The sequence below is a fragment of the Prinia subflava genome, chromosome 15 (assembly GCF_021018805.1).
Source record: "Prinia subflava isolate CZ2003 ecotype Zambia chromosome 15, Cam_Psub_1.2, whole genome shotgun sequence".
Classification (NCBI taxonomy): Eukaryota; Metazoa; Chordata; class Aves; order Passeriformes; family Cisticolidae; genus Prinia; species Prinia subflava.
In genome coordinates, this window is record NC_086261.1 from 15,806,851 (window position 1) to 15,822,562 (window position 15,712).

General features: G+C 62.0%; 2 protein-coding genes across 4 annotated transcripts; one reads left to right on the top strand and one right to left on the bottom strand.

Annotated features, from left to right (window-relative positions):
* The first annotated feature begins 38 nt into the window (after positions 1-38).
* ULK3 (unc-51 like kinase 3) lies at positions 39-4,052 on the top strand. 2 transcript variants are annotated; one of them, XM_063412941.1, is made up of 16 exons: positions 39-248; positions 478-618; positions 795-915; positions 1,019-1,123; positions 1,203-1,346; positions 1,435-1,517; positions 1,611-1,766; positions 1,836-1,941; positions 2,052-2,092; positions 2,179-2,281; positions 2,386-2,450; positions 2,568-2,646; positions 2,730-2,770; positions 2,851-2,898; positions 2,957-3,029; positions 3,189-4,052. In XM_063412941.1, the coding sequence occupies exons 1-16, from the start codon at positions 147-149 to the stop codon at positions 3,203-3,205; spliced, it is 1,425 nt and encodes a 474-aa protein (XP_063269011.1). In that variant the 5' UTR covers positions 39-146; the 3' UTR covers positions 3,206-4,052. The 2 variants fall into 2 exon arrangements, with proteins under 2 accessions (XP_063269011.1, XP_063269013.1); XM_063412943.1 differs by having other exon boundaries at positions 45-248; positions 2,975-3,029.
* A 3,812-nt stretch (positions 4,053-7,864) lies between these two features.
* On the bottom strand, positions 7,865-11,903 carry CPLX3 (complexin 3). Of its 2 annotated transcripts, none has more exons than XM_063412275.1 (4): positions 11,493-11,903; positions 10,544-10,878; positions 10,130-10,217; positions 7,865-8,912 (listed from the first exon to the last, which is right to left on the bottom strand). In XM_063412275.1, the coding sequence occupies exons 2-4, from the start codon at positions 10,702-10,704 to the stop codon at positions 8,688-8,690; spliced, it is 474 nt and encodes a 157-aa protein (XP_063268345.1). In that variant the 5' UTR covers positions 10,705-10,878; positions 11,493-11,903; the 3' UTR covers positions 7,865-8,687. The 2 variants fall into 2 exon arrangements, with proteins under 2 accessions (XP_063268345.1, XP_063268344.1); XM_063412274.1 differs by having other exon boundaries at positions 10,544-10,980.
* Positions 11,904-15,712: the final 3,809 nt, after the last annotated feature.

Below are 15,712 nucleotides of genomic sequence, written 5' to 3' on the forward strand. Positions count from 1 at the left end.
GCGTGGCTTGATTCGCGGGTGACCGCTGTGGGGGCGTGGTTTGTTGTCCTGGGGGCGTGGCGGTGGGCGTGGCCTGCGCCGTGGCGCGCCGGGAAGGCGGAAGCGGCTCCCGGGCCCCGGTGCCGGGACCGGGGGTCCGGAGGGGCATGGCCGGGGCCGGCTGGGCCCCGCCGCGCCTCGACGAGTTCATCCTCACCGAGCCCCTCGGCTCCGGCACCTACGCCACCGTCTACAAGGCCTACAGGAAGGTAAGGCCGAGCCCGCCGCGGGGTTCGCCTTTTCGCTCCCCGGTCTGTCCCCCTCAGTGCCGTGGGACCCCCGTTTTCCAGTTCTCCACACGGGTACCGCCCCCGTAGCCCCCGCCTGGCACCTGCCGCCCCTTGCAGGGGTTCCTTCCCTCCCCACCCCGCGGGCTGGGCAGCAGCCCAGGGTGGCTGTTTGGATGGGGGGCTCCAGCTTTGCCCCCCTCCGCGGCAGAGGGACACGCGTGAGGTGGTGGCCATCAAGTGCGTCAACAAGAGGAGCCTGAACCGGGCATCGGTGGAGAACCTGCTGACAGAGATCGAGATCCTCAAGACCATCCGCCATCCCAACATTGTGGAGCTCAAAGACTTCCAGGTGGGCTGGGGGCTTCCCGGGGGGCCTGAGCCAGAACTACTCTGGCTTGGATCCATCCCCGCCTCCCAAGGGTGTATCCGTGGGGCTTGGTGCCAGCAACTGGGCAAACTGGTCCAGGTGAACCCGTGTGGGTGGCACTGACTGGGGTGGCACGGCGGGGTCTCATTGTCTCGCAGTGGGACAGTGACCACATCTACCTGATCATGGAGTTCTGCGCCGGGGGGGACCTCTCCCGCTTCATCCGGACACGCCGGGCACTCCCCGAGAAGGTGGCACGCGTCTTCCTGCAGCAGCTCGGTGAGGACACCCCGCCTGCCTCCCTCTCTGGCCCTGGTGGGGGCCCTTCCCGAGGGTTTTGGGGTGCAGGGCTGTGCTGTCACGTGCCCATCCACCCGCCCAGCCTGTGCCCTGAAGTTCCTCCACGACCGTAACATCTCCCACCTGGACCTGAAGCCGCAGAACATCCTCCTGAGTGCCCCGGAGAACCCCCAGCTGAAGCTGGCAGGTCAGGGCAGCTCCCTGGGAGGGGCTGGGAGGGGGTGAGCCCCTTCTCCCCGTGCCCCCACGAGCTCTGTGCCTGGCAGATTTCGGCTTTGCTCAGTACATGTCCCCGTGGGATGAGAAGCACGTGCTGCGTGGCTCCCCGCTCTACATGGCCCCCGAGATGGTGTGTCGGCAGCACTACGACGCCCGCGCGGACCTGTGGTCGGTGGGCGTCATCCTTTACGGTGGGTTCAGCTTTTGTGTCCCCGGGGGGCTCTGCTCAGGGCAGTTTCCCCCTCTCCATCTCCCCCACCACTCCTCTTCCCTGCACAGAAGCGCTTTTTGGGAAGCCGCCCTTCGCTTCCCACTCCTTCGCTGAGCTGGAGGAGAAGATCCGCAGCGACCGGGCTGTGGAGGTAATGGGGGGGATGGAGCTGGGGACGAGATGGAGCTGGGGGGACTCTCACAGCGGTCAGCAGGCTCAGCTCCCTCCCTCCCTCCCTCCCCAGCTTCCCAGCCGGCCCCAGCTCTCTCTGGAATGCCGGGATCTCCTGGGGCAGCTGCTGGAGAGGGACCCTCGGAAGCGGATCTCCTTCGAGTGCTTCTTTGCCCACCCCTTCGTGGACATGGAGCACATCCCCGGCCCCGAGAGCCTGGGCAAGGCGGTGAGCAGGGGCTGGGGGCTGCTCCCTGCGCATGGGGGGTCCGAGCCCTGAGCCTCCCGTGTGCCCCAGACTGACCTGGTGGTGGAGGCGGTGAGGAAGGACCAGGAGGGAGACGCCAGCGCCGCCTTCTCCCTCTACCGCAAAGCCCTGGAGTATTTCGTGCCGGCACTGCGCTGTGAGTCCCCCCGGGGGTTGTGTGGGGCCTGGGTGTATTCTGGGGGGGCAGCACCCTGGGAGGCCACTTTTCACCCACCCACCCCCGTGTTTGGTCATTGTCCCCGTCAGATGAGACCGATGCTCGGCGCAAAGAAGCCATCCGGGCCAAGGTGAGCAAAAACCCCTGGGGGGTGGGGGCATCACCCCCGTCCTCTGCACCCCACAGCAGGGTCTCCTCACCCCAGAATGCCCACAGGTGAGGCAGTACATCTCCCGGGCAGAGGAGCTGAAGGTGTTGGTCACCTCCAGCAACAAGAACCTCCTGGAGAAAGGAAACCCGGCCAGAGAGCTCCTCAAAGGTAGTGACTTTTGAGCGTCCCCCAGGGTTGGAGCTGGCAGGGGTGGGGTTTTGGGCTGAAGGGTGAAGGTTTTGGGCAATCCTCATGGCCGTGTCCCCTTGCAGAGATGGCCAAGGACAAGCCTCGGCTCTGTGCCGCGCTGGAAGTGGCTGCAGCTGCCATTGCCAAGGTGAGGGGCGGCCTTGGGGGTCCCCTCGCCCCTCGAGGGACGGGGACGGGGCAGACGTGGTGGGGAGGGGGCTCCTGGCTCCCCCCAGCCACAGCCGGTCCCCGGGGCCTCTTGCAGGAGGAGGAGGGCAGGGATGACAGCGATGCCCTGGAGCTGTACCAGCAGAGCCTGGGGGAGCTGCTTCTGCTCCTGGCCGGTGAGTTGGGACCATGGCCGGGATTTTAGGGCAGGGATGGGCCCTGCTCCCATCCCTCATCCCGTGGCACTTTTCCCCTGCAGCGGAGCCGGCGGGGCGGCGGCGGGAGCTGCTCCACGCAGAGGTGAGTGCCAGCCTGGGGACACCTGGCCGTCCCCGTGGGCTGGCCCTAGAGGGACTGTGTCCTCTCTCTCTCCCCGCCAGATCCAGACCCTGATGGCCCGAGCAGAGTACCTGAAGGATCAGATCAAGGTACGGTGAGTGGGGGGTGGCTCCGGAGCACGCTGAGGGAGGATAAAGGCTGGAGCAGCGCCCTGTCCCTTGGCAGATGCGGGAGGCACAATCCCTGGGCAAAGAGGCGCTGGCAGAGTCCGTCCGGAGCGGTGAGTTGCCCTTTTCCAGGGGAATATTCCTCCACGTGAACACCCCTGCCCGGGGCTGATCCCAGCCCTGCACGGCCCCCTCTGCCGGGGCTCAGGGCCCGCCTGGAGGGGCGGCAGCGGCGTGGGCAGCATGCTGAGCCCCCGTGTGCCCCGGCACAGCCTGTACCCTGCAGTGACCCCGGGACGCTGCCCCTGCTCGCCGCCCCGCCGGGAGACGCCGAGACCAGACAAGGCTCTGTCCCTGCCACCAGGGTGACACCTCGGGGGTCACCCTCGGGCTCCCAGCCCCGAGGGCTCTGCGGGGACATCTGCCCCTCTCCCAGGCGCTGGCTCATTTCCCTGCCAGCCCTGCGTGGACCGTCTGCTGCTGCAGCCTCCCCTGCCACAGCGGGCGGGTTATTCCACTCTAATTCCCTCCGCTGGCTGCCACAGGAAGGGTATTTTTATCCTGGCACTGGGACATCCCCCCTGCGGGTTCAGCTGGGTGGTTCTTCCACCTCCCGAATTCTGGGGGAGCCCACACGGCCCAGGTCCACAAATCCGGCCGGGAGCTGGGGGTGGACAGGGATGCTCCGCTGTGCCTTCCTCGCCCAGCATCTACCTCTGCCTCCAGCACTGCTCCAGCCTCCAGCGCGCCCTGCACTGTCCCAGCCCAGCCGTACCTCCCTGCCTCTCCCTGCTGGAGCACTGGGAACGAGGCTTTTCCTTCCTAAACCCGGGGCACGACAGGTCCTGGCTGCGTCACCGGCGCCATGACCGTGAGCGGTGCTCAGCAGGGACCGGCTGAGCCGGGCACGAGCAGCAATCAGTCACCCTCAGGGGGACATTCTCAGCGTCCTGCCTGCCCTGCTCCACTCCTCAGGGCCCTGACACCCCCAGCACCCAAACCACATTCCCAGGAGTCACTGGTGTGGGGTGCTGAGGGTGCCTGTCCTGCAAAACAAGGTACTTGTCTCAAAATCTACCGTATCTCAAGGGAATGTAATTTATTGTCTTTAATAAACTTTAATTTTGATTTCTCCACCTCCTCTGCTCTTGGGTTTGTGATTTAAGCCTAAGAGAGGTCCCCAGGGCAGGCCAGGACCCAGAGCCAGCCTGGGGTCCTGGAGCCACCGAGGATCCTCATCCCTGTCCCCCAGAGAAGAGCTGGGGTGTCCCCTCCCCTGCTCCAGCAGTGCTCTCCCTTCCTGTGCTCCCTGAGGACACGAGGCAGCCAAAGCAAGGTTTGACCTTGTTTTCACTTCCCATCTTTTTATTTTTTTGTGTGTGTGGAAAACACGGAGCAGAGCAACACGAGCCGTTACGTAAAATCCTGTTTGCTCCAATAGGGTTTTGTGGCGGGTGAGGAAGGGCCGGGCTGGCCCACGGGGGAAGGCAAACAACAGGAGGATTTTTGGGGTGTCCCATGGATATTCCGAGCCATGACCTCTTCCCAGACAGCCTCCCCCCAGATCCTGCCCCTGTGCCAGCTGCTCCGTGCTCAAACCGGCGTGGAGCTTCCCGGGCAGATGCAAAGAAGGCACTTTTATATCTTTTCATTCCTGTCATTATTATTCAGAGCACAGATTATATCCCGAGGCTTTAGAGTGCTTTCCTTGCCCGTGTCCTCCCCGGGGCCGTGGCGGGCGCGGGGCCGGCAGCACGGGCTGGATAATCGCGTCTGCCTTCACGCTCGGCCGCCGGTGCGGCGCAGCCCCAGCCCAGGGAGCAGGACAGGCTCTGGATGCTCCCCCGGGGCTGGTGGAGCCCAGGGTGGCCCAGCTTTGTGTCAGGGTGGGTGTCAGTGTCTCCTGCACCGGGGTTTTTGGTGGAGCGCTGCCCAAGTGTCACCGAGGGAAGGTGGCACGAAGCAAGCGGTGCCCAGCCCTGAAGCGTGGCCTCTGACATTTGGCTGCTCTCCAGTCCCATCCATGCCATCACCCAGCCCTTCCAAAGGGCTCTTCCAGCCCTCACGTGGCTCTTGTGGCCAGATTGTCACCCAGAGAGGTGTGGGAGTGGCAGCTGGGTTGTCACCTCGAGGTGCCAGCGCGTGGGTTGACGTGAGGTCAGACACGCCATGGGTTGGGAGAGCTGGGTCAGTGTGTGGAGCCAACCTTGGGCTTTCCCAGGGCTCTTTAATCGGATTAATCCCGACTGTTGGACCAGCAGTGGGTGGATGGATGGGCCATCCCTTCCCCTGGCAGCTCACAGGGAGGTTTAATTGCCTGCAAAAAGAGGAAGGGAGATTCCCCAGCCTTCCATGGCAGCTCATTTGTTTCAGCGCTTTAACAATTGCTCACTTAATGCTTTATCCATTGGGGAAACCACTCGCTCATCCCACACTCACCACTGGGAAAGGAGGGTGCTGCAGCTGCCTGAGGAGTGGAGGTGGTGCAGGAGGGCAGGACTTCTGTCAATAAAAATTATATTATTTGATCAATAAAATTTATGTTATTTTATTGACAAAATTCCTTACTGCCACCATCTTCCAGCAGCCAGCAAGGGCTTGCTCAGACAAACCCATCCCAATCCCAGCCCCATAGGTGAGGAAATCACACAAGGCCTGTAAAAGAGAGGAAAAAAATTACATTTTCTGCTTTAATCCACACTTATTCTTGGCTTTAAGATTTTTAGTCTGTGTGTTGATGCCCGGAGCAGTCGTACAGCGTGGAGGCTGCAGGGATGCTCAGGATACGGCAGCAGCAGCCTGGAAACTGGGATGCATCCTGTGGTGGGCAGGGAAAAGGCAGGAGGGGCCTGTCTGCCCCTGCTGCCCCCATTGCAGCCTCTCCTCCCCCATCCCAATCTCTCATCCTTCTATCCTGACCTCTCATCCCTCCATCCTGACCTCTCCATCCCTCCATCCCAGCCTCTCCTTCCTCCATCCCATTCTCTCCTTCTTCCATCCCAGCTCTCCTACCCCATCCCAATCTCTCATCCTTCTATCCTGACCTCTCCATCCCTCCATCCCAGCCTCTCATCCTTCTATCTTAGCTTCTCATCCCTCCATCCCGACCTCTCCTCCCTCCATCTCAGCCTCTCCTCCCTCCATCCCAGCCTCTCTTCCCTCCGTCCCAGCCTCTCCTCCCTCCATCCTGACCTCTCCATCCCTCCATCCCGACCTCTCCTCCCTCCATCTCAGCCTCTCCATCCCCTCACCCCATACTCTCCTTCCTCCATCCCAGCCTCTCATCCTTCCATCCCAGCCTCTCCATCCCCTCATCCCAGCCTCTCCATCCCCTCATCCCAGCCTCTCTCCCCTCTCCCGGCGGCCGCCCAGCGCTGGGGCCGGGTTGCAGCCTCGCAGTCTCATCCCCGGCGCCGCGGCCGCTCCGCTCTGCCGGGAACGCTGTGCTGAGGCTTTAGCGCGTCGCGGAGCGGGGCGGGGGAGCGGGGGCTGCCTGGCTTTTCACATGCCTGGGGGTCATGGTGCCTCCTAAAATAAACCCGCTGAGCTTCACGCGGCCTTTGCGTGGCGGCACGTGTGCCGGGAGAGCGGGAGCGGAGCCCGGGGGTCGGGCACGGGGGCAGGGACGGGGGGGCAGGGAAAAGGTGCGGGAGAGGATCCTGGCTGGTTGTGGGCTCGGGGAAAGGTGCGGGAGAGGATCCTGGCTGGTTGTGGGCTCAGGAAAAGGTGCGGGAGAGGATCCTGGCTGGCTGTGCACCCGGGAAAAGGTGCGGGAGAGGATCCTGGCTGGCTGTGGGCTCGGGAAAAGGTGCGGGAGAGGATCCTGGCTGGTTGTGGGGCGATGGAAGGCTGGGCTGCATCCCCGGCGCATCCCGCGGCCCCGCTCCGGCCGGAATCCGCTCTCCCGCGGGATGAGCGCTGATCGCGCCTCTCCTTGGGCCTGGGATTTAAACACCAAGGGCTCGGCTGGGGCCGTGCCTGCTCCCGGCTATCCCTTTCCTGGTGGGGGATTAGATCAGCTCGGGCTGATCCTCATCAGGTATGATCTCCTTCCAGAGCTAAAGCTGCTGCTGCCAATCTCCCCTCTCGTTCCTGCCCGGCTGTGCGGGGCTGGATTGGGATCTGGTGGGAGCAGATGTCCCCGGAGCCGCTGGAATCTCCTGCTTCTGGGGGCTGGGGGTTGTGAAGATGTGTGTCCACGCCTCAGCTGCCTGCCTGTCTGTCTGTCTGTCTGCCTGTCTGTCTGTCCTCTCAGGGATGGACATCAGGAGTTTCCCAGACCCGCCTGGCTCTGGCCAGGGGGCAGAAAGGAATCTCTTGGTACAGCAGGCCCAGCCATGGCTTGATCCAGCACCAACACTAACACTAATATTAATAAACAATAGCAACAATAACACCAAGATCAGGTTCCCAGCACCCTCTCCTGCATTTCCCTATTTGACCCATCCTCCCCTGCAAAGCCAAACTGCAGTTAATCAGCTCCCACGGGATTTGGAGCAATAAATTCCCAGCCCATGCCAGGTTTTTCCAGGAATCCTCACCACAGGAGGCCCCTGCCTGCCGGGATGCTGCCGGGGCTGGAGTCACACCTGCCCTAGCACGGGCTCACCCCTGCGGAGTGTCCTTGCTTGGAGCAGTGCCCTGGACATCCTGCAGGGCCCGTGAGACTGAGCATCATGAAGATTTTGTACTAAAATAACCAAAAATCTGTGGAAAAATGGGAATTTTGTTTGCTTTTAAACCCAACTGCTGTCAACGAGCTGCTCGTAGCATCCCTTTGGTCCCAAACGTGAGCACAGCCAGGAGAGGAGCTTTCTTTGGGATTCTGCTGCCGTGGAGTTCTCCTTGGAGCTCCTGTTGCTGCCTGGGGAAGGGGCACTCCAAAACCCGGGAAAATAGAAAAATTTGGCTAGGAAAACAGATCCCAGGGAGAAAAAGAAATGCATAGACATCTCCTGGTATTTATTCCACCGGTTATAACAGTACCATGGCACGGGGACAGCACAGGAGGGGAGGGACACTCAACCGAGCACAGCACAACCACAGCACGACGAGCGGGAGGACGGGGAGATGTTCCCTGGTGGCTTTGTCCTTCTCCTGGAAGGAACAAAGACGGGACCCCATCCCAGGAGAGGGACACCACTGCTCCGGGGAAGGCTGCTGCGGGCTCAGCTCAGCACCGGGGAGGGTTTTTGCTCCTCTCTGGTGTCAATTCAGGCTTCAGCACCCCCCTTCCCACAGGGATCGTATGGCAGGTCCTTCCCGGCTGGCTCCTTCAGAGGGGCCCTCAAGGGCACGGGGCTGGTGTTCCCTGCAGGGATGGGATGTCGCTTCTCGGGTGATGGGCACGGGAGGGGGGTGTTCCACACCCTGCCTCGTCCTTGCGAGGCGAATCGGAGCCTCCCGGTCGTTTCTAGGAGGCTGCGTGGAGACGTGGAGGCAGAGCCACAGCGTGTGGCCACCACGCCAAGGTCAGTGGCACTCCAAGGTCGCTCCCCTCCCCTGCAACCTCCTCGGCTGTGGCGGTGACACCCCCTGCCCGGGCACGGGAGGGGTTCGGGGGGGACATGCTGGCTCTGGGCGCTAACCTCAGCCCGGAGAACGGAACGAAAACCACACACCAGGGACAGCTGGGGCAGGGGCTCGAGGGGTCACACGGCTCAGGAGGACCCGAGTGACACACGGCAAGGGTGACAACGTCGCCGGGGGCCCCGCTGCGGGCAGCAGCCCCCGCCAGAGCCTGCGCTGCGTCCCCTCCGCGCTCAGCCCCGTCACATCACGGAGCATTTCTCCGCCGACTGCTTCAGGTCCTCTAGCGTGGCCGAAGCTTTGTCCTTCAAGGAATCAAGGTCCAGGTTCTGGATGTTGCTGAGCTGGCCGATGACCGAGTTCTTCTCCTCCTCCTCCTCGTTGTCCTGCTCGATCATCTTGGCCAGCTCCTTGGGCAGCTCCACGTCTCCTCCCACCAGCTGGATCTGGTTGTCATCGGTCTCGTTCTGGAACGGGCCGGGAGAGGGTCAGCAGCGGGGGTGGCACAGCGAGAAGGGACCGCGGGAGGGGCTCTGGGCTGTGTCCCCACCCTAAGGACGGTGGGGGAGGTCCCTGGGGGGAGGGTGGGATGTTGATCCACGCTGAGCAGAGCCCGGGCACGCACAGCGAGAGCCCAGATCGAACCCACGCGCAGCACCAGTACAAACTGGTTTCCAGCTCGCCTTGCGGGGCACGAGGCGCTTAATTAAGCTGCGCTTATGCTTAAGGACTTCTCCCACCGGCGGTGGGGATCAGCTCCGCGCCGGGAGCCACCGCGAGGCTCGGGATGAGGCAGCCCGGCTGCCAGGCGGGATCAGTAATGAGCAGAAGAAACTTGTCAGAAGATGAGAAGGGACATCTCAGGCTCAAGAAGGCAGAGAAAGGATGGTGGGGCCAGATCCAAACAAATCCCAGTTTCCCCTGGGGAATAAAAAAATCTCCATCTCTTCTTTCTCTGCCTTTTCTGGCTTTTGGCAGGGGGTGAAAGAAATTCTCCGGCTGTTTATTTCCTGGATATCAAGGGGGGTGGGAAGCAGGGTGGGGGTGAATCTGGGCTGGCTGAACAACTCCAAACAATCAGAGCAATCTCACTTGGCTTAGCTGACCCTTGGGAACTAATATTAGCCCTGCTCCAATTTGGAGTATTCACCACTGAGAGACTCTTCCTGAATAAAGGGTGGGCTTGGAGGGAGAAGAGCTTGTGACAATTCCAAGAAAGGATGAATTATCCCTTGATTAAATTGTTTTTGGTGAATGGTTCATCGTGCGGAAATTCCAAAACCGGAGTTTGGGTGGGAGGCGTTTGCCAAATAATCCGGGGAGAGGAGCTGGCTAATCCAGCCAGAAAGGTGCAACCCTGGCTCCATTCCCAGCTCCAGGGAATCTGGGGTGAAGGTGGTTATCCCTCTGTCCCTCCAGCTGGATTTAGGGGGCAAAAGCGAGGAAGAGGGGGATCAAGGGAGGCTGGGAGTCCCACTGTCTAGGGCTGGTGGTCTGTGGTGCTCGGGGGGAAGGAAAGGGGCCAAAGTCTGGGGAGAAGGATGGGTTTGAAGGGAATCTATTTGCATTTGGGTTTGAGGCTCAAACCCCAGCCAGCCAAGGGGGTCCTGGTCCCTTCCCCTCACCCCAGAGCTCCATCCGGAGCTTGGCTCCCCCCGTGCCCCCTTTCCCAGCGCAGCCGTACCTTGGGGAGCCTGTACTTGTCTCGGAAGTGGGACCTGACCGTGGCTCTCTCCGCCTTGCGCTGGGCAAACTGGGCATCTCTCTCCATCCTGCCAAGCACAGGGGGCACTTACCGACAGCCCGTGCCCCCCATCCCTGGGCTTGCGCTGCCCCCCAACCCCAGCACCCCACATTTTCTCTGAAAACTCCCCGTTTTCCACAATTTCCTCCCCCCAGCGCAGCCTGGAAGGAGAAAACAATCCCATCTCCCGGGCGAGGAAGCGGATTAAGGGATTAGGGGGCTCATTAAACCCCCTCACGGTCCTGCTGTCCCCAGCGCTGGCTCTCCCCATCTCCCATGCCCGGGATGTGGGGAGCACCCCCTTCCCGCAGGGACCCCGGGGCTCCGGGCCGTGCCGGTGCCGCTCGCACTCACTTCTCCTCCACCAGCTGCCGCTGATACTCCTCATACTCCTCGCGGGTCATGCCCTGCGCCTCGGCCGGAGACTTCTCGCCCTCGCTCTTCTCCTCGCCGCCCAGGCCGCCCGTGAGGTTCTTCAGCTGCCCGCCCACCATGCTCTTCACCATGAACGCCATGGCCGCGCCGTCGGGGGGCCGCGGGCCGGGGGGCGCTGGGGCTGTGCGGTGCGAGCAGGCCCCGGGGAACCGGGCTAAGGGCCGGGCGGAGTGCCAGGAGCCGAGAAATGCTCAGCGCTGGGGTGCCGGGAGCGGGGAATCACCGGGATGGGAGCTGCTGGACAGCCGGAGCGCCTGGTTCGGGAGCAGCCGGGGTCAGCGGAGAGGGGCAGCTGGAGCGCCCGGGGAGCCGGGACACCGGGCGGGGGAAGAGCCGCGCTGAGCGGAGCCGCGCTCCTGGGGAACGGGGCACCGGGTTAGGAGGAGCTGGGAACGGGGGAGATGAGTTCCCGGGGAAGAGTCGGGGTGGCAGGGAGCTGGGACACGGGGTTATGGAGGATGCGGGATCAGCGGAGCCAAGCTCACACAGTGCCGGATTCCTGAGGAGCCGGGATCAGCAAAGCCAAGCTCACACAGTACCCGATTCCTGAGGAGCCGGGATCAGCAGAGCCAAGCTCACACAGTCCCGGATTCCTGAGGAGCCGGGATCAGCGGAGCTGGATTTCCCGGGAGGCGGACTACCGAGTGATGAGGAGCCGGGGTCAGCGGAGCTGTGGTGCGGGGTTGGGGAGGAGAGGGGCTCAGCGGGGAGGAATTCCCGGGATGACGGGGAGCTGAGTTCCCGGGGTGCCGGAGTACCGGGCGGCGGAGGAGCCGGGGCCGGGGGAGATGGGATCCCGGGGAGCTGGGGCACGGGGTTATGGAGGGGACGGGGTTAGAGGAGATGAATTCCCGGGATGACAGAGTACCGAATCCCCGAGGAGCCGGGACCAGCGGTCAGCGCAGCAGAGTTCCCGGGCCGGTGGAGTATGGAGTTCTCGGGATGCCGGAGAACTGAGAGATGGAGGAGCCGGGACCAGCGGAGAGGAGCTCCCGGGAGGTGAGTTCCCGGGACAGCGGAGTCCAGAGCTCCACGGATGCCGGAGTACAGAGATGCCGGAGTACCGATCTGCCGGGGTGTCGGGGTGCGGGCTGCTGGAGCTGCTGCCGGGGTGTGCGGGGTCAGCGGGGCCGCGCCGCCCGGCCGCCCATGGCGGAGCTGTCCCGGCCGGGAGCGGAGCGGAGCGGGCGCTGCAGCACCGGGGCTCGCACAGCTCCGGTGTGTGTGTCCCTGCACGGCGGCGGCGGCACCGCCTCCCCCCGGCCCCGCCACCTCCCCCGGGCGGAGCCGCCGCCGTCCCGACCCGCCCCGGACCACCGCGAGTGACGCCACCCCCTCGGGGAGAACAAGGAGCCCCCAGAGCTCCCCGGGGACACCGGGGCGGATGGAGCCGTGGTGGGGGCTGCGGGAGGCTCCCGGACACCCTTCTCTCCGTGATTCCCGGCTGCTTCCTCCCGCCGACGAGCAAACCCGCCCCAGTGCCCTTTCTCCCACTCTGTTCCCCATCCTTCGGGTCTGGCAGGAGGAAAAGCCGGGCTTGACACTCGGAACAAGCCATATGTGCCAGCACCAGTCACAACTGTTGTTTGCTCATCCATCCCAGGGCTGGTGCCCAAAGTTCCCTCTCCTTTATCCTGTTAGTGATATCCCTGGAAGTATTCCCATCTCTGGAAGTGTCCAAGGCCAGGCTGGACAGGGCTCGGAGCAGCCTGGGATAGTGGAAGTGTCCCCGCCTGTGGCAGGGGGTTGGAGCTTGGAAGAGCTTTAAGGACCCTTCTGGCTCCAGCCATTCTGGGATCCCGTGATTCCATTATTTCATTATATTAATTAATACCAAAGCTGTTCTCAGCCCCCAGAACACAGGCACGGAAGCGTTCGTTGATCACCTAAATCAGGAGGATGGAGCAGGCATTGATTTTGTGGCATCATTCCCTCGCTCTCTCCGAGCCCACTCCCACTCCCGCTCCTCCTTTGACTGCAGCCGCGTTCCAGGCCTTGGGGAGTGAGCAATTAATGGCATCAGCAGCGCACCTCCCTTCCAGATGGCCAGCCTGGCTTTAGCAGACATTTCTCCCTTCTTTCTTCTCGCTCATGAAAAACGAGCGCGGATCCCAGCCCCAATCCCGGCTTGCGGGAAATCATTTCATTTCCGAAATATAAAGACAATCTCCGCAGATTAAAATGATGGAACAGCTGTGAAGCGACAGAACAAAGTGACAGAGGGAGGGGGAGTCGGCCCAGCTCCTCCCATCCCCCCCCGTTCGAGGTAAAATTGTGTCTTAAGAGGAAAACAGATTTTAAAATCACGCATTTTTTTGCCCAGGATAATAATCGGTCAGCAGCTTTGCAGTGACTGTTGCTCTTGGGGGTGGGAACGCACTCCTGGAGGTGACAACAGGGGGTCTGTCCTGGTGAAGGCTCTCCCGGCAGAGCAGAGCCCCCCGGTTGATACCAGCGGTTGCCTTGAGCCCACCCAAAGGTGCAAACTGAAGCCGGGACGAGGGAGGTCCCCCCGAGGCGCCTCCGTTTGGCACAGCTCACCCACAGCATCCCCTGCACTCAGGTGTCCCTGTGCCCGCTGCTCACCCCGAGCTGGCAGCTCAGGAGCCTCGACAGCTTTTGGAAGTGATGATTTTTGCTTTTCTCACCCACCTGCAGCCCCCCCTGAGCGCTCTCCCATGGAATACCCATGGAAAATTAATTTTAACCCACAACGAGTGGCACAGCCTGCTGAGAATAGGCTGGGAGCCCCGGGCGCTCCGCAGATGTCCCGTTGCCAACAGCGCCGTCACGTTCCGGCTGAAAAGAGGGGCAGGGAGAGGGACCAGCACCCCCGGCCGTGTCCTTGGGTGCTGGCCCGAGCCTGGTGTGGGCTCAGAGCAGATTTCGGATGCGGCTGGTCCTGGGAGCTCCGCTCACTCCGGATTTCGCTGCGAGCATCCATTAACAATAAGAGACTGGAAGTCAGGACCGATTTTTTCCAGCTTGGGTTAGATGGGTCAGCTCCCACGGAGCCTCCCTGTCTGAGGAACTAAGAGCAAACAGCTCCTGACGAGCAGAAACGCCGGGCCAAGGCAGCTAGGTGAAAACAAGCCCGATGTTCCCGGCGGCGCCGAGGGTCCCGTCCCTCGTGGCAGGGATGCTCGCTCGCCAGCTCGGGCTCTGCAGCCTCTTGTGGTTTTAGAGGGATGGAGCAAAGCAAAGAGAACCTCCGGGGAGGTTTTGCAGCTCTCCCATCCCCTGGGCTGTCACTGGAGAGGCCGGTGTCCCACCTGAAGGCAGAGCTGGGGGGACAATCAGAACGTGCAGCGAGCCGGGAAATGATACTTGGAGGTGGCTGATTTCCCCATTTGCTTTTCCTTGGGCAGCTGAACCGCTCCTCATCCCTGAAATATATTCAAGTGAGGATGAGTCATCCTTCCTGCCAGGACTCTAACCTGCCGTAATGAGATGTAAATCCTTGCATGACCTATTATATTAGCTTATGCTATATCACACATCTCCACGGATTAGACGGCAGCGAGATGAGACGTGTCCCCGCCGCAGCCTCAGACAAGGCGGTGGAAGTTAAGAGGATCCTCTCTCAGCGTTGACACCTGATTTAAATTGGAAGCAAGCAGCTCCCTCTGCCATGCTGAGAGGGATCGTTCCAGCTCTTCCCGCCAGGTAACTGCCTCCCAAGGCACAGTTACCACAGCCCGGGGTTCAGGGGTGCTCCAGGGCTCCCCGAATGCCCCTGGAGTGGCCGCTCCTGGAGAGATCTCCTGGATTGTGGAGGGGAGGGGAAGGCTCGGTGACCTCGAGCTGCAGGGCCACGGCAACAAGGCCATCAGAAGGCCTGATCCTTACCAGCCTGAAATCCAGGGAATACGAGCGTTTAAACCTTTGGAGGCCCCGGAGAGGTGAGGGAATCCTGGAAAGCCGCGTGTGTGCTCGGCGGAGCACGGCGGGCGGGCAGTGAGGCGGCGCTGCCGAGGCAGGCAGGAGCCCGCGGTGCCGGGGGAGTCACGCCGGCACTTGGCAGCTGATTGTCACTTGTGGTGATGGGGACAGGCACCGCCACCTCGGGAACCGCCGCGCTGGGCCCCGCCCCGGGCGCAGCGGCAGAGTCACCTTCCCTCTGCCCACCTGCCCAGGGGACCCTGCTGTGCCCTCGGGGACAGGCACGGGGACATCGATCCAGGGAGTCCCGCTGCTGTGATGGACCACCAGCTCCCAGGAGTCTGAGGGGAAATGTCCTGAAGGTCTTGAGAAGAACATCCCTTCAGCGGGGTCCCCACTGGGGGATCCTTCACTGGGATCAAAGTGCTGCCATGTCACTAACAGAGGGAATAAAGAAACTTCAGGGTGAGGGTGTGATAAATTACCATGTGAAAGGATTTCTGGCATTTACTCGAACAGAACTCCATAAAGCTGTAATTTGCCTTGGCTGAGGAAAACGGACTGCAGGGCAGCTTGTCATAGAAATGAAACCAAGGACGCCTTTTCCTGACCTATGGAGGTATTCCCTGACCATGGAAAGCCTCCCCATTCTTATAGAACCGAGCCTTTGAGTTCCCAAAATCTGGCATCATCCATTCCACAGGATGGAAAAATCCCAGTGCACCCCTCCTCGCCTTGAGGTGCCCTGGCAGAGCCCCTGGGAGCCCCTGAGTAGTCCCGGGAAGGGAAGCCAGGAGTGGGGATGCTCCTGGGGTGTCCCCCCAATTCCCTCAGAATTCCCTGCTCTCATCTTCATCACTGAGCACGGGGCAGCCCAGGCTCACCATTGCTGGGGTTTGGGAGGTTTGGGGTGGGAATGGTCCTGACATCCAAAACATCCAACCCGAGGGATGGGGGATTCATCCAGAATATCCATCCCAAGGAATGGGGCTTTGGGGTGGGAATGGCCCTGATATCCAGAACATCCATCCCGAGGGATGGGGTTTGGGATGGGAATGATTCTGACATCCAGAACATCCATCCTGAGGGATGGGGTCTGAGTGGGAATGGTCCCACAAGACACAGAGCCCCCATCCCGAGGGATGAGTGTTTGGGGTGGGAATGGCCCTGACATCCAGAACATCCATCCTGAGGGATGAGGGTTCA